Source organism: Salvia miltiorrhiza, chromosome 1 (genome assembly GCF_028751815.1).
Source record: "Salvia miltiorrhiza cultivar Shanhuang (shh) chromosome 1, IMPLAD_Smil_shh, whole genome shotgun sequence".
NCBI lineage: Eukaryota > Viridiplantae > Streptophyta > Magnoliopsida > Lamiales > Lamiaceae > Salvia > Salvia miltiorrhiza.
In genome coordinates this window covers 58,737,166-58,758,774 of record NC_080387.1, presented here as the reverse complement: position 1 = coordinate 58,758,774, position 21,609 = coordinate 58,737,166, and the positions used below count along the sequence as shown (strand labels likewise).

Here is a 21,609-nt window from a genome sequence, read left to right as displayed (position 1 = left end):
AAGGTGGTTCTTGGAGTGGATGGGGAACTAACTACTAACATCTAACATGACTTTGACCGATCAAAAAAAAAAAAAAAAAAAAATTATGGTTGTAAGTAAAAATAACCATTGATATGAAAAAAGAATGAAAAAAATAGGAAAAAGTTAAAAAAGTGTTGAAAATAAAAAATTAAAGGAGCTAATCAAAAGAAGAAAAAAAGCAAAAACGAAAAAGAAAAAAAAACAAAAAACAAAAAAACTGAAAATAAGCAAAAGAAAGGAACAAATAAAAGAAGCAAAAGAAAATGAAAAAGGAAAAAGAAAGTGGGGGATAAAGGTTTTGAACCCTTGACCTTTGAGAGGACAAAGGCGTGCACCAGCCACTACACCACATGATAATTTCAATTATATTCAACGAAATTTCTGATATGTTGAATCGATTTGATGATTTGATGAACATTCATCAAATCCGTTAAACATGGTGTGAATAAATGTTGATTTTTTGGGGGTTGTGGAATTCGACCCTGTATATGTTTGACAAAAAAATTCATTGAACATGACATGAATAAATGTTGACCATTAGATTAGATAAGATCAACGACTAAATTTGATCTATGTTCTTTGAATATTTAGTGATCTCTATTGAACTCTTCCCTATATATATATAGATGATAAAAAATGGATTCGTCGTATTAAAGATAATGAAAGAAAATAGGGAATTGAAATTAGAAAGTCTGCTTGTGAGAGATGAGAGAGACGAGGGAATGATGAGAAAGATGAATTAAAGAGAAGAAAGAGGTGAGATGAAGAAAATATTTTATTTTTTGATTTGTAATAATGAAAAGGAGGTATTTTATAGTTAAATATGGCAATTTTTGTAGGGCAGGAGATACAGTAGATAAGAATTTCATAGATTTGGGATAATTGATGGGATTTAAATGATATGAAAATTAAAGTTGTTTAGGTTAGAAGTTAGTAAGTTATTCTGAGTATATAATTGGAGTGGACTAGTCGGGGTTGGTATACTCGAGCAGCATATGAGGCGATCTGTAAATTTTGACGAGTGTCCAGTAGAGTACCTCTTCAACTCGGAGTTCACCTTCTGCTCTTGCAGCGTATATATCCTCACAGATGGCAATCAGCCTATCCCAATCCAAATCCAAATCCAATCATTAGATGAGATGAGATGAAATTTGATGAGACAATGATGGATGATATCATATCATATACCTGTCGCATGAAGGCAGATTCTCATAGGGTATCCTCATTCGTAGGTCAGAACACTGCATTCTAATAAAACGCCCAACAGCAAGGACGAATGTGATGTACAGCCCCCATATGCTGAATTTGCTCAGCGTCTCCCCCAGGATTCCCTCTGCCATCATACACTTCCATTATTAAACCATACAATCAATCGCAACTTATACCTTGTAAATACTTACGCGGGGTCTCCTCCGACACCACCACAGCCATAGGCCCCCACAATCCTCTACACCCATCCGCATTTGGAGGATTCATATCTTGGAACGACCACCAATCATACGTCTCATGGTGCAGCACAAGCTCCGCATTCACAAGACTCTGCTTCACAACATACAAACTTCAGCAAACTCATTACCTAATATAAACAAGCTCTTGTTTCGAAGCATACCACTTGATCAACAGGTCTAATTTCTCCAGAACCGGTAACACGGAAATTTCTTGGATAGATATTGTAAACCCTAAAGCTGCTCCAGGAACCATTCAGAACCCCCTCAACTTCTGATGCTCTAGGAAGACTTGATGGATCCACACCCTTGTCATATTTCACCTTTTCCTTGCCTTTCGGTCGGTCCCTTGTAAGTATCCAAGAAAATTTCATTTCCATATCAACGTACAGAGACGGAATAAACTGCTTCTTAACCACACCAGGGACAAGCCATAGACTGCTTGCATCAGCTTGGCAGCAAATAAGCTGAATGTCATTCGCATTGTATGACTCCAAATAATTTTGTGGATCAACGTCACTGGACTTCACTTTCTCCCATGGAATTATTTCGCAAAGAGTTGTCTGGTACAAGATCAATCTGCCACCAGTTGTCTTGATCTCAAACTGAAAACTGGCAGCATTGATTGGATTCGCTATGTTCGTTGGATTACCACTACTGTACATCTGTAGAACAAAGTGTGGACATTACATACATGAGATTGCTTGCTTCAATATAGGACCACGATTTCTAGGATTTGGCAATATCAGTTGACAAATCCTATACTAACCTATAAAACTTTACATATCATTCTCGAACTAACTTTCATCTCAACAAGTAATAAAGATAAACGACTCAGTACTAGCAGAAGACTCACAGGAACCCTATACAGAGAAAGACCAATATGTGAACACTTATTTTCACCATGTAATACAAGTGTCTTCAGAGATGAAAATGGAAACTAGCACATATAACATCTACATTTTGAGGTCAAACGATTAGATGGCCTAGAAACTAGAAGCTGAAAAACATGTCAGATTACTCTCTTATTATCTAACTTGCAATAATGTAAAGCATTGCTACATTTTGTATTCAGAAAGGAAAATTGGGAAACATTATAAAGTATAGTGCAAGGAATTGTTTCAATCTATGTTGCTCGGACTTGGGTGCTGCGGGTGTCGGACACAGGTGCAGGGATGTGATCCCGACTCTTTAAGTTTTCCAGATTTAGGATATGTGGACACGAGAAAAATTGCACCGATTTAACTTATTTTAATTAAAACAAAAACCCATAAGTCACTTAAAAGCTGAACCCTGCTTCTTCTTCTCTTCGCCGCCGTACCCATGTTGCACCAGACGGACACGGGTACTTTCCAATTTTTGGAGAGTCCGAGCTCATAGGCTTCAATATTCATCATGCGGTTAATTAAAAGGTCAGATAAACATCCATTATACCATATAAACTAACACAAAGAGATAGGTCATTTTCTTCATCGCTACTTGATTTTAACATGTGTACTAATAGGAGTGCCAGTACATATCACAGAGCAGAGTCGTGTCAGAAATTTCTTACCAGCATTGGAGCCCAAATAACACAAATTAGAATGAAGAAGAGACATATGCCGTTGCAAAGCTTCGTCATCTTTGTCTGCTTCTCTCCTTGTTTATGAGAGGCTCTGTTCAGAACATTATCACATTTGACAAGGTACAAGCTTGCATTTATGTCCTCCAACTGAAAGAGAATACAGATACATCACTATCTATTTTAAACTTTATCAATATAGCTGAGATGGAGAAACAAACTGAATAGTAGGTTTAATCAATGTATCATATTGTTGAATATTCTTAAGTTTCAAACAGACCTAAAGTTCACCTAAGTAACCAAAAATTCAAGCAGTGATGGGTTACTTGAACGTTATATTCAGGAAATGGAGTCTTCCAGAACTGCATATAGTTCCCACTAAAATAAATAACAACGGACTCAGTATACTTAAGTATGAATAAGACTCTAAGTAAGATAAATTTGATAATAAGTCGGACTCAGTATCCTTTATCGGTTCTGCAATAAGCCTTGCAATGACGAATTATGTACCACTCTGATTGTCCAAATTGTGTAACTTCTTTTCTCTTAGGTTCATAAAATAAAACCAACATTCACAAAGACGACTCTGCACTTAGCTAAATAGATATCTTTCTCCTGTGTACTACAATTTCACGGTCTTGAGACTTTATGCAGGAAAGTGATTAGTCTACTAATCAAAGTACACATTAGGGCATCAGAAAACTTAAAATTAGCATCCAGTTTAATCACCAAAACTTTCTTAATTTCTTACTGAGTTATTGTTAAAGAGTGCAACTTAGTTTGAAAACAAAACTACAGGAATTAAGAATGACAGTTTTGCGTGCATGGTTGGTAGAAATACCAACCTGATCAGAAAACTTGAAGACTCACCTTCAGCCAGTCATACATTGTCAAGGATGTTGCTGTGCATGACCAGTCAAGGACGCAACGCAGCTCATACAGAAAAGGTAAAACCCGATACAGCTTATACCCCAGATAGTTAACACGAGAAACTTCACTGGTTAGAAATTGGCGATACAATGTGCTTTGATGAGGAACACCATATCGAATTTGCATGGCTTGTAATACAAGAGAAACTGCTTTGGTAAGATACATTGCTCGAATGGCCAACCCAGCAGTACTTTGTCGTGAAGTATCCATATCCCAAGCATACTCAGTGACAGCATAAGTGAAAAGAAAGATGCTGAAAATGTAAAAGATGACTTTTCCAGTTGCAAATGAACAGAGGTATATGACGCGATCAACAACAATCAAGAAGAAGATTATCTGCACAAGAAGAAAATTCAAGCATGTTAAAAGAAGACCAAGCATATATTATAAGGCATGTGTACGTGCACCATTGAATTAAGTATAGCCACATGAATTAAAATATTCATTTAGATTATAGCAATTGTACCTACAAAAAAAAAATCCCATTCAGAAGCACTTTCCTTACCATTAGCATAAATACATATTCTTTCGGAAATTGGTCCTCGAGCTGATAGTACTCCAGAAATTCACTTTTATTTTTTATAACTGACTGGTAGAATATGGCAACCAGAAAGAAGACTGTCAAGTCAGCACCAAAAACATAGGCATAAAGATCAATTTCTCTCCTGCCACCTCCAATTACTGAGATTATACGGTAAGGGAATCCAACTTCATAATTAAGTTCCTTCTCCTGTGCCCTAAGTATCTCCTTTGCTATGTCGGAGGCTGGAGTAAGAGATTTGAATTTTTCAGCTGGACTACAGTCAGTTAACGAAGAGACATAAACCACCTCAAAAACAGCCAGGGCCACACTCAGATTTTCAGAACTTTTTTCAATGCTACGAATTTGAACCTTGCTGGCACAAGGACAAGGATTAGGCATTTCACTCTTGCAGTTTTCATCATGGACAAGCTGCAGCAGCCGATTTATTCCAGACTCAATCCTCTCGGGCTGAATCCCATCCTCTGGCCATACTTTGACATCCATGGACAATTGAATAAAGTATGGAGGAGATTCTGCTTCTTGCGTCAGTGATTTCCAATATCTACAACAGTTACTCACCACTGTTATAACCAATCGTTTGATTAATTGGAGATACTTCTTTGCTTTCTCACTCCAGCTAGATCCTGTTTGGCCACGCTCTTGGTTTAGTGGCCCCCCTTTACCATTACCAAAACCTACTGAAAACCATTCACCATCCTTCGCAGTAATAGAGCTCTGTATTAGAGTAAATAGATACAGCAAAAACAAAGGTAGCAAACTGATAACAAATGCTGATGTTATCTTTTTTGTAGGAAACCCCAATTGACGGAGAAGATCTGACTGGATGTTGAAACCACAATGCTGTATCATTATTTGGTATAAATACTGCACCAAAATATAAATTTCGGTATAGATTAGCATTATAACCCAGAAGATGTAACTTGGTCCAGTATTCACACAGAGAGCATATAGAAACAGAGCCGCCAAGTAAACCATGGAAAGCAAACTGAAGTTCCATATAAAAACAAGAATAAAACAACAGTAGCACACTACATCATTGTTTGACCGCATCTGAGACCATATATGACGAATTATTCGTCCAATCTGCCAACTCGCAAATCCTGAAGTTCTACTCTTGTCAGACAGCAGAGAAGATGAACTACTCAAGTGTGTCTGTTTATTATTTGTGCTTCTTTCATCAGTAGAAAGTCCATCTTGCAAAGATGGGGGTTCATTTGAATCTGAGTCTTCAGGTGAGATGTTCAAAAAGCTGACGAGACTGCTAACTGCCTGATTGCCAATTGATTGAACCTGAGAAACGCCATCACCTATTAGTTGTACAGCAGAAGCTAAATGGTTTTCCTTCGACTGGGGTTTACCTTTCTTCGCTTCATCTGAATCATTACCAGCATTATCACTAGCCTCATCCCTAAGTTCAGTTATCTCACTGAAAGATGCATACCTTTGTGGTTTTGTAAAATCTGCAGCAAATGGATTTTCTGCTCTTAAGCTCCTTGGAGATTCATACAGATGAGACGGGAAAACTAAATCAGCATTGGTATCACCATCCTGTTTCTCAGCATTGCCAGTGTCTTGTAGATTAAGTGAAGCATTCTTCCTTTTTCTCAATCCTTCATTAGCAGGTGAAGAATCAGCACGAGCAGTAGGAGAATTCATACTGTGGAGCTGAATTTGTAGGTTGAGCATTTCAGCTTTCATCTTCTCCACTTGCAAGTTACGCTGACGTTTTTTCTCCTCAGATTCTCGAATGTGCTGCAACTGTTCAGTCTTCCAAGTAGCTTTCTTCTCTTGCTCTCGAACAATTGCACCAATTTGTTCAGCCTCAAGATATCGAAATACATAATCAAATTCTGAGGAAGAAAACATATACGACTGACAAGATACCAGAACAAAAATGATGATTTCAACCAGAGCAGATCTCGAGGTGATCCGAAATCCATAATCATATTTATAAAATCCAATCACCTCATAGATGTAATCAACGGTTTCACACTTCCCTGCAGTAAAGTCACCAATGAAAGGAGATTGATACGCCAGAGAGAGAACAATAACGGCAAAATTGTACACACGCAAGTACTTGAAGATCTTATTTTTCTTCTTTAATATGGTAAGCCTCATGCGAAAGAAAATTAGAGCAAAACCAAGGTATCCAAGGTGCAGAATATCATACTCCAAGGTTCCCGTGATTAATATAAGAGTAAGTACTAGATCCAATAGGTGACAATAGCAGTAAACCCTCAAATAATCCATAATAGTCCACATGCCTTTTGTTTCAAATGAGATATCTCGCCATAAAGAAGCATTTTTACGTTGAGAAACCATCTGGTGATACGTAGATGACCATGAAAAACTGGAGGCACGGTCTGCTCGCAATTTAAAACATGCCAGCATAAATACCATATAATAACTGATCAGCATCCGGGGATCATCAACTATAATCCCTGCAAAGATTAAATAAATAATAAATCAGGCAGATAAAATTTAACAGACTACATCAAAATCATGACTAGATACTGCTCAAGATCAAGAATGATCCAGCTCTAATGGTGCTTTACAGTGAGGCAGTACGGTTTTAACATGAGTGAAGAGCCAATTTAGAAGCTTTAAGAAAATCCTTAAACATACCAGGACACAGATTGAATGATTTATAACAGGGGATGAATGTCACCCATCTCTAGACTCTAGCTTCATATATATGTGTCCTATCACTGCTTCACACAGCAGCAAAGAAGTGCTGAGTATTAATTATCGTTCCTAACACTTGTCGATAGACTTTTTTTAGAAAATAGTTCTGAATCTTCTGATGAGCATCATATACACTAGTTCTTGACCATAAAACTATAAACGTATTTATTTGCCAGGAACCTAGCCCAAAACTAAGAACTGAAAAAGCATTTAAAATACTCTTAGAACATATGATTGTCAGAATATATGCATAGTGCAAACAAAAGGGAGAGGGGTGAACAAAATCACAATGTGCATGTCTAAACGTAGACATATTTATATACATACATATATATATATATATATAGGGTGGGGTTAAGATAGAAACCCCCCCTAAGATGAAAACTAGGAACCAATATATACCATTGATTACATTAAAATGGAAGGCCCAGATTAACTTTTGAATTGATAAACAAAAATCTACACGGCAAATTAAAAGTGGAATAAGGATAAAAAAGTAAATTTAGATTTGTGATTTACTTTTTTACACTTTCATTTCGTAATTAGCGCACATTAATTTTACCATTTATTGTTTTTAAATATGCATGACAAATCATCCGTGCAACACAAAAAATAAATTATGCAACAACATATTAAAAGATTTCACAATTTTTCTTATGTGCAAGGTCAAATCCAAGCAATAAAATACAACAACCGAGCAACACAATAATCTCATCTAACTATGCATCTACAAAAATACTTAACTATGCAAACTACGAATCATTCAACCATGCACCTCAAAACTTCAAACCCTTCAAATATGCAACTATGCAATTACGAATCCTTCATCTATGCAACTACAAATCCTTCAACTATGCAACTCAAAAACTACTAATTTTTCAACTATGCAATTCAGAACTTTGAAACCTTCAACTATGCAACTGTGTAACTACGTTGATTGCATTAAAATGTTGCACAAAAGAATTTGTAATTGAATAGATTAAAATTTGTGCACAGTAAATAATATGTGTTGATCGATAATATTGTGTGTTGGTGATTTACATAAGTTTTTCACTATAAGATTTTGTTAGTGTAACTTGGTGCATAGAAATGTGTTTGTTGCACAGTTAGAATATGTTTGTTGCACATTTGAAATTGAAATTGCATAATTATTTTAGTGTGTTGCATACGTGAAAATATAAATGCATAGATTAATTTATTCCAATTGTTCCTCAGTTTTAATGTGTTGGTTTAATTGTTTTGTGTTGCACATATGAAATTTTAGTTGTATAAATTAATTTTTGTTGCACATATATTGTTTTCGGTGCACATATTAAATATACAGTTCAATAGTGGCGTTTGGACAGGAATTTGTTTTACAGTTCAATAGAGTTTTAGTTACACAGATATTCCTTTAGATTAATTATAATTGCACAGATTAATTTTACTTGCACAATTATGTAGTATTTATTTTTATAATTGCATAGTTGTTCATAGTAATTACACAGATATGATCTTATTGTTACATAGAATAAATTAACATTCTTTTATTGTTACATAGAATAAATTATGATTGCATAGTTGTTCATAGTAATTGCACAGAGAGTACCAAATACAAAAATTAAAAAACGTGTAAAACCTAGATGGAACGTGAAACTTTAAAGGATAAAGCTCTTTAATTAAAAAAATATTATTAGAAAAAAAAACGGCTAAATCAAATTAGCCAACTAATTTAGAGTGATTAATTAAATAAGAATAGTAAAAGGACATAATTAACCTTCTAATAACTTAAAAAGAGAAAAAAACGTGACTAACCACTAATGACTAATTATTAGGCGTCTATTTTAAATAATTAAATCCTAACCACTAGATCTAAATTTTAAATGGTCAAGATTAGGTTCCTAGTTCTCATTTTAACAGAGGTTTTTATTAGAACCTCTTCCTATATATATATATATATATATATATATAGGGTGATTGGTGTATAAGTACATGAACTTTACTCACTGGATCCAACCCTATACATACATATATATAAGATTCACTGTTTCAAGAGTAGCAAAACAACAAAATGGGAGAAAGTCATACCCAGCCAACACATTTCACAGTACTGGAAGTATATACTCGAGTCTTTCCAGCAACCATGACAACGCGCGTCAGTTGGGGTCTGTACATGTTGACTGAAAGGCATCACAGTGCTCCACATTGCAAAATATTCAGCAAGAAGAATGATAGCAAAAAGAATGACAAATATTGGCCACAGCTTATGTATGATAGGACGTGCCAACAGAACACAAGTAGCAAGAGACGCAATATAGAACATAGACATGGCATTTAATAGAGCAAAACTGGCAAGTAGTAGGGCTAACATGTTGATCTCAAGCCCAAAGAGGTTGAACATGTTTTCAATCCAAAACTTCAAATAAACTTTTAGCATTGTCTTCTGCATTTCAAACCTCTCCTGCCTCAAGGTAACAACTCTTTTCTTATTCCACTTGTGACTGTCCTTTATGCTTCCCCAGATATAACCAAAAGAGAATTTTCTATTGCTTCCATTTTCGTGAAAGCCTCGAGACAAATCTTGAGATGGTTGATCATTTACATGTTGAAAAGATGACCATGAATTGCTCCTTATCCTTCGACGGGAGGGGTCACCAGATTCTGATGATGTCTCATTATCCTCGCTGGGAGTTAAAACAGCAGAAGAAACATCTTCCTCGGAAACAAATAAAGGACAAGGTTCTTCTGATCTGCCTGCATTCGGAAGAGAACTAGACATTCTTTCCAACCAGTGAAAAACATTATACTGAAGGATACATGCAGCAATTACCAGCACTTTTGGCCTCAAACCTGCTTCTAGGCCCTCAAAACTAGGTGTATACACCTGTAAACCCAGGAAAATAGACAAATTGTTGTGTTTTTGTCCTGGAAACATTTGAGCCAATTTACCCCACATCTGGAAAAGATACTCAGTTGAAACCAGAAATCCCGTATAAATTAAGAATGATTTGGATGGGATCCTAGATGCTTTAGGCAAAGTAGATGATAGGATGAGACCAAGAATATACAAAAAACCAAATGCACTTATTGGAGATAATGAAGCATAGAACAATGCCACAAACAAAATCTTTTGACTGTGCCAGATCAGGAACCGTTTAATGAACCCCAAAATCCCAAACTGCAATGGATCAGCATCTTCCAAGTTCATGTGTTTGCTTTGCCTTCTCTCATAGCTATAAAGTTGCATCACAATTACAATTGCTAGAGACTCCCAAAGGTTTTCTAGCAAAGAGGCTTCGGTATTATAGCCAAAACAGACATACAGATTAACCTTTTTGGACATCCATGTCTCGAAAGTGGGAAAAATACTTAAAACATAAATGAAAATGAAAACAACAATTGCATATGCCTTGAGTGGAAACCATAGTCGCTGTTTTGTCCTCTCAACAAGCTGTCTTCCAATGATCCAGATGAGGAGAAGAAAAATGTAACCAAATGATATATAATTAGGTCTCACAAGGTACACCGCAAAAAGAATGGTGAGAAAAGCAATATAGGTTCCAAACGATCGATATATAGATAAGAACTTCTCCCCAATTGCACTGAGATACAATGCCACCCTTCTCTCTGAAAGATGGACGAAAGTAGCACACAATTACCACAGATATCAAGCATGAATGATTTTTAGGGACTTGAAGAAATTGCTCAACCAAAAGTTACACAGACCAATTTGCATGCATACATGATAAACTAAGCATATATGTATAGTTTAAACTGCAAAAGAATTGGACAAAAGACATCAATAATCTATGGAAAATATTGCAGTACCATGGGAACTATTGCTGCGATGATCTGAGGTGGCATAAACTGACAGAAGAACAGATTTGTTTAAACCAGCTTTCAGAATGCCAAATCCAATGGGAGGACATGGTGTGTGCTGAACAATTGCAGAGAACGAGAACAACATTTCAAATCCATGGTTATGAATGGCACAAAGGCATGCAAGCAGAGCTATTTCAAGGAACTCCCAAGTACTATCATTTTGTACAAGACCTACAAACATTTCACAAACAAATTAGCAAAGATTAATAATAGAGAATGTAGGAGAAATTTAGCAATGATACAGGTAAGACATTTAAGACTAACAAAATCCCACACCTAATTCTGATAGCACTTCCAGACTGATAGAGCCCTTCTGTTCCAATTTTCTGGATACAAGACTAAGCTGAAGAATGTATAGAGCAGCAAAGTGAGCCTCACACAGAAGAATAAGACACTTCCGCATCCTTTTGTTGATTTGATGGCTCAAAAGGTATGCAAAGAAGAATATTACTGGAAGGAAAGACAGTTTACACTAATCAGAATACTGAACATCCATCCATGAAGGCTTGGCTGTTTTACACTTACACTGGATTATAAGGAAGAGAAAAGGAAAAAGGTAAAATAGTAGAAAGCTGAACAGAGAAAAACTATTGGGGAGACTTCAACGTACTATAAACAGCATGAACTAAACCAGGTCTTGCAGCTATCAAGAAAATGAGTAATAGCATAATAGGACGAGAACATTTCCGAAGTCCCCAGGCAATTGTGGCTACAATCAAGACCTTGGCATCTTCCTTCACTGCAAGCATATTGGACAGTTAGGCATAACATGAAACCAGCTTCACAACTGGGTGAAAACAATCTATAAGCATGAAGAAGCAATAGACCACTAATGAAACTCCCAAATCCATGGACAATAAGGAACTAAAATCATAAGTTTATCTACTCTAAAGCAAGTTGTGAATGACCAATCATTATGTGAATGATACAGTATTTCGATCATCTTTAGTTGAGATTTGAGAATGTGTACTACTTCAGAAGGCTTGAATCCAAGGAAACATGAAAACACACACCACTCCTAACCACAGCTAGAAAATTGAGCCAGAAAATTTATTTTCTAGCAGCAAATGAGAGAAGCCAAGAATAATTATAATGAGTGCAGTCCTCCTGCTTCATATAAGTAGCCTGGCTAAAAAGATTAACACTTTAACAGTCAAACCAAACCCAATTGATTTAATCAAGGATTACTTTGAGCAATGCAATTAAGTGATTAGAACTGAAATAGGTGGTGATCATCTAAACAGTGCTGATGTATATCTCAATCGAGTGGATTTATTGAGAGCAAGATCTTCAAGACATAAGAAGCAATGATTACACAATGTTAAATTTTAGAAAGGATGTAATGCCACTTCATTAGTGTTAATATAAGCATCCGTATGGATCGTACCTTCCTCGGTCCTGTTCTCATCTGAGAGTTGCCTCTCCTCATTTGATAGGAAAAGAAATACCGAGCTGTTAACAAGATTACCAAGAGCAACAAGAATCCCTAGACAGAACTGTGCTAGAAGGAAAAAACCAGGGATAGGATAATGCCATAAACCAACCATCTCCCAGATCTCCATATCCTGAGTAACAAGGAAAAATATTAGTAAACTCCACCCAAGCTCAACCTTAAAAACTGGCGTCGAAGATCAAGATAAGGAGGTACCTTCCCGAGTTTCCAGTTCACGTACGCAAAAGCCACATTAAAAACATACGTGCTTACGGCCCACAAGAGAATGAAAACTAGAAGCAGCCCATTTAACCGGTGCAACCAGAACAAGGATGGAAAAGCATACAAAACATACCCAACATATGCAAGTAACGCAAATGCACATATACTTGCAAAATTGAAGCTCCAATATGAAAGAGCAAACAAGGATACCTGTCATAAGGCAAACAAGGATACCTGTCATATCAGAAGTTTAGAATAAAAAATCATTCATGTTTGAATTGAGATACTGATGCAAGTAAGATCCTTTTGAATCAGATTGATTCAAGTCATCTTATCCACCATCTCACATGAGTTTTAAGTTCAAACATACATCCGCAGAGGAAAATAATCAAGTTTGTGACTGCATACCGGGAAACCATAAGTGAACCAGTTGATGCTAAAAAACCTGAATATTGGTCCCCTTAATAAAATATTTGTATGCCTTACACCAGACCTGAAAATCATAGAGATGATTTAACAAGATAGTGAACAGGGCACATAATATATAAACTTATAAATTAATACTAGACATAATTAAAAGCACAGATACCATATACTTCTGACATTATAAAAATAAGACTAATAAACTAACAAGAATTAATGTAAAAACTGGTGTTAGCAAAGATGCCATATAACCTCTGTTGTAGAATATTTTTCTATCTAAGTTTTCCTTACTTATCTTTTGTTATTTTAGAAATAGATTTAACCTAGGAGTAACCCTAGCTTTCTACTCCCTATATATATATGGAGACTCTCTTGCTGTGAATATGCAATTTATTCTTCTCCCCTATATGTCTATATAATTTACTGCTAATTTATAAATAGAAGTGTTAATACAAAAATAACTTAGTGTTAATTAATATAGAGAACAAAGCAAATCAATCAGCAAATGCCATCCAAATAACACTAGCTTTCGTATTATTCACAAAGGATGAAAATCTATGTTCTGTTGCTGCACGAAGCAATTTGCCTGGATTGAAAAGATGGAAATAAAACTCAAATAACAGAAGCATTTTACCTCAGCTGGCGAACAAAAAAGGAATTTCTCGTGGGAAGAAGTTGCTCAGTCAAGCTGCCTTCTCTCATGGACATCATGAATTCCATGTCTTCTAAATCATGTTTTACAAAAGAGAGCTGCACATGTACTTAAAGATTAGATATTAATTATTCAAATGATCAAATCAACCATCAAATAACAGTTCATCCATGACAGGGAATACCAAATTCTTCACACCATACATGCTAATCTTATAGTTCGACGAATATGGAACACTCTATTGTATGGTTCTTACTGTTTCCCCTAATTTAAGTTTTTTCTTGCCATTATGAAAAACAGTGGATACACATAAGTTCAACAAACCCAAAACGACAGGGAGAGTGGAGGGCTGGCAAACGAAGGAGAGGGAACAAAAGTGCCCTTCAACATATTAACAACATATGCATACACGTATATGTCATGCATGTGCCAACTTACATATATTATAGATTGTTATTTTGGGCTACTGAAGCAAAGGTAGAAAACAATACACCTCTTTTGTCACGTCTATAGTCTTGTAATCACATTTATCAAAAACATGGCTACAATGTAGTGATCCACTAATTTACAGAACCTCAAATTTCACTGGAACTTCAGAGCATAAATCATGATTATAGTTTGGGGGTGAGTTCATTCTGAGCAATCATGTTGTCATTCCCCTTTTTCACTTAAACTGGAAACACTTGATGTCCCTTACAAAATAGCCTTCTATAACCTCATATTCAATCAAATTTACCTATGTGAAGCCCTTAAGCGGCTTAAGTTACTCATATAATCTTATTTTCATCAGACCAATGTTATGTCATAAGAATGAAGAAACATATGAAACTTCCATGACAAGCACTTACGAATTATGTGGCTTCCCAAGAACTATTATGCATCAATGATTGTGTTGATGTCCTCATCTTTATTTCATTCAGTGTTTACAGAATAACCAAAGAGAGTTCCTCAGTTATGAAATAAAATTTATCTAAGTTGGCCGGTTTCAACGAAATTGAGTGAGTTGTATGAAGTTCCTGCAAGTAAAATTGAACATGTACCTTTCTTTAGAATGAAGCATATAACCTTAACTATTTGTTCTACAAAAACACATGCCACATTTTAGTTGAAATGGCTGAGAAGCAGATTATAAAAATATAACATAAGAATTTATCTATACATTAGGAGTCTGTTACAGTACTTAACCCCAACATAAGATTCACTACAAAACCTATTAATTTTGTTAATGTGAATACTAGGTTTTCATACTTTGATCATATCATTAATCAGGAAGTATAACTTTTCACTGAGACTTCAGGAAGATCTATCTGAAGTAGAAGATATATAAAGATAAGTGTAAAAGACATCAAAGATGATTACAAGTAATAACTTCTCTAACTGCATAAACATATTAATACATCCACGAATTAATCTTCAGTGTAACAAAAGCAACACGACAAATTATGTGTCGACTGTGAAAGATCATAAACAAATGCATACCATGTAGTAAAACACCATCAGTGAAATACCAGAACATATCTCTTGCCAGTCAGAACTGAAAGAAGCCTTGTATAGACCAATTGAGTCAGCTATCACTAGAAAAGACTGTGCGAACCCAACAGGCAGCTGATAAACATAAAGTAGGCCAATGTTGAAGCCAGCGTATACCCAGAGCAGCTTCCACCACCTTCACAATGTATAAGAATATAAGCACTAACGGAATCTGTTCCTCAAATTTTCTGAAAGAAATAAAATCTTCTTTCATAAACCTCAAAAAGGATAAACTACCTGAAAAGCAATACTAAAAAGGATAAACTACCTGAAAAGGCCTAAAAAGTTGCTTGTCAGAGACCAATCAACAAGACCAACACAACTGCAAATGAAAAATGGCAACGAAAGCCAAGAAGGATTGCTGATCCCTGAAGCTAACTGCACAGCTGGGAGCAGTAAGCAGCAAACCAACCTAAGACGGTAACCTTCCATTGAGAGGAAATAGTGATAATCAGCAAGATATGACATCACAATGAGATCTCTAATTCACAATTTTTGGCAGGAATTATTGTGTCAACATAACAAATATCTTATCAAAAACAATTCTTAGCATTGAAATATTGAAGACATCTAGTTTGATATTAATTCTGATTCTTCTGTCTCCACTTGTGAGTATGTACACAGCAACTTTTAAGAATTTAAGTTAATTCATGCAAATATTCTCCAAGTAACAACACAGACAAGAAGAAGAATGTTTCAATAATTAGCTATAATTAGGAGGATGGTCAATTTGACAAACCTATGTGTTCAACAAGTGAAGAAAAATGACCCCAGCATGAATCTCGAGATTCAAAAAGGCCGAATCTGCTCCTGTTGATCTCAATGAAAGCAACTAGTCCCACTAATAACTGTACTACTAGGAAGTACATAACTGTGGGAGATCTCCAGGCCTCAATGCTGCAGGAGCATACATGTTGAACACCATTCAGGTAATATATATTTAGCATAACATATATATAATAAAAAAACTGCAATATCTAGATCAATTCATTAATGAAGAAGTAGCCTTTCAATGGAAAAGAAATATCCTACTTCATAAGTCCAATTAGCTTTATCCACCAAGCATCAGCAACAGTCCATCGCCAATCCAGAACCGCGCATAAAATTAAAAAAATCACTTGTGAAATAATCACAAGTGCTGAATATATGAAAACAAACCACAAAGACAAGACTCTCCCTCCATATCGAAATCCTGATGAATGCGCAGAGAAACAAAAAGGGAAAAAAGGAGATTAAAAGTAAAAAGAGGAGCGCAACAATCAGGAAATTGAAAAGTTAAAGAAAATACTATATGCCAATATGTTCTTTGTGTAAAAATGACGAAACATGCCATCAAACTATATGTGAGCAGGTAAATGCTGATATCTGAACAGATGACCTGGTGCAGTAGCCTAATTCTAGTTCACAGATAATACAGTACCTGTTTTAGGGAAAGTAAATCGGAAAATAAGAGAAGCCACCAAACTGACGAAAGAAATCAGACTCCAATTAAGTAACCCAGCTGCAAGAATAACAGAAAATTATAAGAAGCAATAGAAAAAGTATAAAAATGTTCCACACCATTGAAATACATAAACACATAACAATTCGGAGGAGCTACAATACAAATGTGATAGCATTGGAACTAGCATCAAATGCAACAGAGAATTGCCAAAATCCAGGCACGAATAAAAGGCCTAAGAGGATCCAGAGAAGGAAAATACATAAATAACTAAAAAAATAAATCTTGCGAATACAAAATACAAAAAGTCCTCTTAAAATCCATAGCTTAACAAACTAAGCTAAACGAAGTAAGAAACTTCACAAGTGAACTCAATGGCCTCATTCAGATTCTCATTCTCTTCAAGTGCACTGCACACTAAATTTAAGCAATCTTGCTTTCTATATTACAAATTGAAGAGAGAAACAAGCTAATATCTTGAGAACTTTCAGAATGAAATCAAACAAGTAACTAAATAATTAAGTAATTTATTCAAAATAGCAACAGCAGTCAGATATTAAAAATTGAGAATAGTCATACCTATCAAAAGCAATAAGGGCAATATAAATCCATCTACAACTTTCCCCATTATTCCCTCTTCCCACAGCTCAATCTCATCGCCGAATTTCACGAAGCGCTTCCATCAAACAGATTGAGTAACTGGCAGCTCAATTACTAAGTACGATAAAAACCAATTCAAGCTGAAGTTGCTAGTTTGAAATCAAGGATTTGACTTAATGCTGAAACTCTTATCACCCAATCAGTAAAAAGGGAACTATAAATCAAACCCAAATCAAGATTTGAGTTCAACACTAAAAGTTTTTTGTCGGCTAAAAACGAACTGTGATTGAAGCCAATTGGTGGAGAAATCTTCGCAGAGATCAAAGCTTGTTAATCTAGTGATTAAGAGTGTTTGAATTATTTTGAAGATATTTGCAAATTACGGCTGAGTTTAATCAATTACTAACGTTTTTACATGACGGAGAATAACTCGTTCAATCGTGAGAGAAACGTTACACGACTTCCTAGGAGCAGGAGGAATATTAATTTAATTTGGGGGCATTATTGTCTTTTAACTTGGACCTTTGGCCCATTTACATATTTAGACCCAATTAGACGGAATTTTGGGCCAATAAAGATGTCTATGAGCCCTAACCGTTTTGTTGTAATTGGACTTACAAACTTGGATTAAGATTTCAAGAAAAAATAATTTCAGTATTGCTTTGTCTCTGTCTCTGAAACATGAATTCCACTAATTACTAAATGCCTATATTATGTTGGAAATATCTCTACTTTTTATATAATTCTTTATCTTGTGAAAAGGTTTTAAAGTTTCATATTATAATCGAAATTAACCCATGGTTAAACTGGTCAACTTATTTAATTTTCAATTCGATTTAATCGAATTAATTTTTTCCAACTAAATTTTTTTAATCGTAACTAACAATCTCTTTTTGCTTTTGTTCGAGTCGAGCTACATTGACAACGGTACACGTACCATTCTATTAGTATTACAAAATTCAATAGAACATAATAAAAATGAAAATAAGAAAAAGGCCATTCTGATAGATCCGAGAAACATGATAGTACTTTATATTTTCTCATCTACCAAAATTCCTAGAAACGCATCATACATGTTTTCCATGTATTATGTTTGAATTCTTTTCATCTCCAAATTCTAACACGGCACACGCATTCTGTGTGTGTGAGAGAGAGAGAGAGAGTATATATTGTGAGTCTTCTCCGCCAACCGGTTCCAAAGTTTGCTCTCCTCCAACCATAATAACTGTTAATCCCTGCTTATATCTCTCCACTATTTAACTATAAGTAAGAACTCGCCACTCCACACCCCAAATTAACTCCATCATATCCACCTCCAAACATGACTGTTGCTACTGATCCGCAGCCGCAGCCCGATAATGCAAAGAAATCATCGTCGCAAAAGGATCTTCGCCGCTTCGACTCCCTCGACATCGAGTCCGGCAGAGTCCGCAACAGCCCCCTCCACCACCTCGCCGGCGGCGGCGATGGCGGCGGTTCCAAGGTTTTCCCACCTCTCTCCACCCATGCATACATTAACATAAACACTCACGACACACAGTTTTTGGTGTTAGGATGGTGAGGGGTGGAAGACGGTGATGCTGCTAACTTTCCAAGCGATCGGAATAGTGTACGGAGACATCGGGACGTCGCCGTTGTACGCGTTGCCGGCCATATTCCCAGCCGGAATCAACCACAACGACGATCTGCTTGGAGCTCTCTCCTTGATCTTCTACACCATAACCCTAATCGCTTTGATTAAGTACGTCTTCATCGTGTTGAGAGCCAACGACAATGGCGAAGGTATATTATTTAATTTATCATTAGCTCTAAAGAAATCCAACTTATGCGTTTTCTTGAATTAAATTTTCAGGTGGGACATTTGCTATGTATTCGCTAATATGTCGATATGCTAAAGTTGGATTTATTCCGAATCAAGAATCAGAAGATCGTGATGTCTCCGCTTATGAACCGGCTAATGCTCGTCGTTCGAAAAGAGCTTCTAATGTTAAAACAACATTAGAGAATAGCTTGTTTGCTAAGTACGTTTTGTTATTTTCCACTATGCTTGGTACTTCAATGGTTATCGGAGATGGTATTATCACTCCATGTATCTCAGGTACGTATATACCTTTTTTTTCCCCCCGAAATTTTATAATCCACGTATATTTTATTAATTTTCCTTTCTTTCATCATGATTTTCCAATAGTAACATCTGCAGTATCTGGTCTGAAGAAAGCGACGTCCCATATCACAGATGGTACGCCACTAACAAAAAACATTTGATTTTAATTTCAATCGTCCATGAATAAATAGATTTGGTTGGTTTTGGGACAGATGTGATCGTGTGGGTATCAGTTGGCATCCTCATATTCCTGTTCATGTTTCAAAAATATGGAACTGACAAAGTTGGTTACTGCTTTTGCTCCTGTGCTATTGATTTGGTTTGGTTTGATTGCCGGGAATAGGGCTATACAACTTCATCGTTTACGACCCTTGGGTGATCAGAGCGCTGAACCCCAAGTATATAATAGACTACTTCAGAAGGAACAAAAAGGAGGCGTGGCTTTCCTTAGGAGGGGTGGTCCTGTGCATAACAGGATGCGAGGCCTTATTTGCTGATGTGGGCCACTTCTCCGTGAGAGCCATACAGATGAGCATGTGCGGTGTGGTGTACCCCTCCATCATATGTGCGTATTTGGGGCAGGTCTCGTTTCTCCGCGAGCACAACGACTTAGTGTCGGACGTCTTCTTCGCGTCCATCCCTGAGAAACTCTACTGGCCGCAGTTTGTGGTGGCGGTGCTGGCGGCGATCATAGCCAGCCAAGCCCTCATCTCAGGGACCTTCTCCATCATCCAGCAGTCCCTCTCCCTGGGGTGCTTCCCACGTGTGAAGGTGGTCCACACGAGCACCAAGCACCCAGGCCAGGTGTACATCCCGGAGATGAACTACCTCCTCATGGTTGCCTGTGTTCTCCTCACCCTAGGCTTCAGGACTTCTGCTGACATGGGCAACGCCTACGGCATCGTGGTGGTGTTCGTCATGACTCTCACATCCTTGTTCCTCATCCTCATCATGATCCTCATCTGGAAGACAAACTTCATGCTCGTCACCTGCTACGCCTTGCTCTTCCTATCGATTGAGCTATTCTACCTCAGCTCGGTGCTCTCCAAGTTCACCCAGGGAGGCTACCTCCCCCTCACCTTCGCCCTCGCGCTCATGGCCGTCATGTACGTGTGGAACCACGTGTATAGAAAGAAGTATTACTACGAGCTCGACAACAAAATCGCCCCGGAGGACCTCAAAGAGATCATCCAAGGCACCACCAACTCCCACCGCCTCAAGGGCCTAGCTTACTTCTACTCCGACCTCGTCCACGGCATCCCGCCCATCTTCAACCACTACGTCAACAACCTGCCCGCCATCCACTCCGTCCTCGTCTTCGTCTCCTTCAAATTCCTGCCCATCAATAAGGTCCCTCTGGATGAGAGGTTCCTCTTCGGGAGGTACCACCTCAGGACCTCCGAGTCTTCCGCTGCGTCGTGCGCTTCGGCTACAAGGACAACACCAACGAGGAAGGCACGACGTCGTTGGAGGAGATGTTGTACCACAAGCTCAAGGAGTTCATCCAGGAAAGAAACGCTAGCGGCGTCAGGGACGTTGACGAGGCGTGGCGAAGCGGGGTGGTGCACCTCCTCGGGGAAGAAGACGTCGTCGCGGTCAAGGGTGCTGGGATTTTCAAGAGGATCGTTGTGAATTATGCGTATAATTTCATGCAGAAGAACTTGAGGCAGACCGACGATAGGTACTATGATATTCCTCATCAGAAAATGCTCAAAGTGGGAATGGTGGTTGAGCTTTAGAACTACTTTACTAGATTGCAATGGATTATGGTTTAATTAATTACTTGATTTCAATTAGCTATCTAGAGGTTTCAGATTATCATTTTAATTTGTGTGGCTTGGACCTAGTTACAAATAACTTGAAATCCTCGCTATATATCCAAATTTCAGATGTCCTACTTTTTATACCATTGTGTTTTTTCTTTAATTTCCAATATATCTCAAGACAAAAGTTTTAACAGATTCAGATAATCCAACAAATTTAATTCAATAAGTCAAGATAAATTTTCCTAAGACAATCTCAAAGCTAGTCTATACCCACTTTCGTGACATACAAACAGTTGATTACATGCAAGGTTATCGTCCCCGGATCACTCTTAAACATGGTCCTTAGGATTATTGTCCTCACACTTATCTCAAACTCTCTTCGCTATATTGAC

At 37.0% G+C, this 21,609-nt stretch overlaps 1 protein-coding gene and 1 pseudogene across 5 annotated transcripts; one reads left to right on the top strand and one right to left on the bottom strand.

Moving 5' to 3' along the window:
• Window positions 1–783: 783 nt before the first annotated feature.
• On the bottom strand, window positions 784–17,727 carry LOC130998874 (piezo-type mechanosensitive ion channel homolog). 5 transcript variants are annotated; one of them, XM_057924305.1, is made up of 22 exons: window positions 17,629–17,726; window positions 17,327–17,461; window positions 16,727–16,807; window positions 16,339–16,498; window positions 16,046–16,203; window positions 15,575–15,731; window positions 15,256–15,442; window positions 13,759–13,874; window positions 13,110–13,194; window positions 12,696–12,911; window positions 12,435–12,612; window positions 11,658–11,786; window positions 11,324–11,497; window positions 10,994–11,218; window positions 9,254–10,792; window positions 4,463–6,942; window positions 3,898–4,293; window positions 3,019–3,177; window positions 1,631–2,131; window positions 1,422–1,563; window positions 1,210–1,354; window positions 784–1,122 (listed from the first exon to the last, which is right to left on the bottom strand). In XM_057924305.1, the coding sequence occupies exons 2-22, from the start codon at window positions 17,373–17,375 to the stop codon at window positions 987–989; spliced, it is 7,413 nt and encodes a 2,470-aa protein (XP_057780288.1). In that variant the 5' UTR covers window positions 17,376–17,461; window positions 17,629–17,726; the 3' UTR covers window positions 784–986. The 5 variants fall into 5 exon arrangements, with proteins under 5 accessions (XP_057780288.1, XP_057780283.1, XP_057780295.1 ...); XM_057924300.1 differs by having other exon boundaries at window positions 17,327–17,721; XM_057924312.1 differs by having other exon boundaries at window positions 1,422–1,560; window positions 17,327–17,721.
• A 914-nt stretch (window positions 17,728–18,641) lies between these two features.
• LOC130998864 (potassium transporter 5-like) lies at window positions 18,642–21,355 on the top strand (annotated as a pseudogene).
• The last annotated feature ends 254 nt before the right edge of the window (window positions 21,356–21,609 follow it).

Excerpts from the sequence above, each read along its gene's own strand:
- LOC130998874 (XM_057924305.1), bottom strand. The coding sequence starts at position 17,375 with ATGGGGAAAGTTGTAGATGGATTTATATTGCCCTTATTGCTTTTGATA. Across the intron at positions 16,204-16,338 it reads AAGCTAATTGGACTTATGAA|CATTGAGGCCTGGAGATCTC; the intron begins GTAGGATATTTC and ends ATGCTCCTGCAG. Across the intron at positions 10,793-10,993 it reads TCGCAGCAATAGTTCCCATG|AGAGAAGGGTGGCATTGTAT; the intron begins GTACTGCAATAT and ends TCCATCTTTCAG.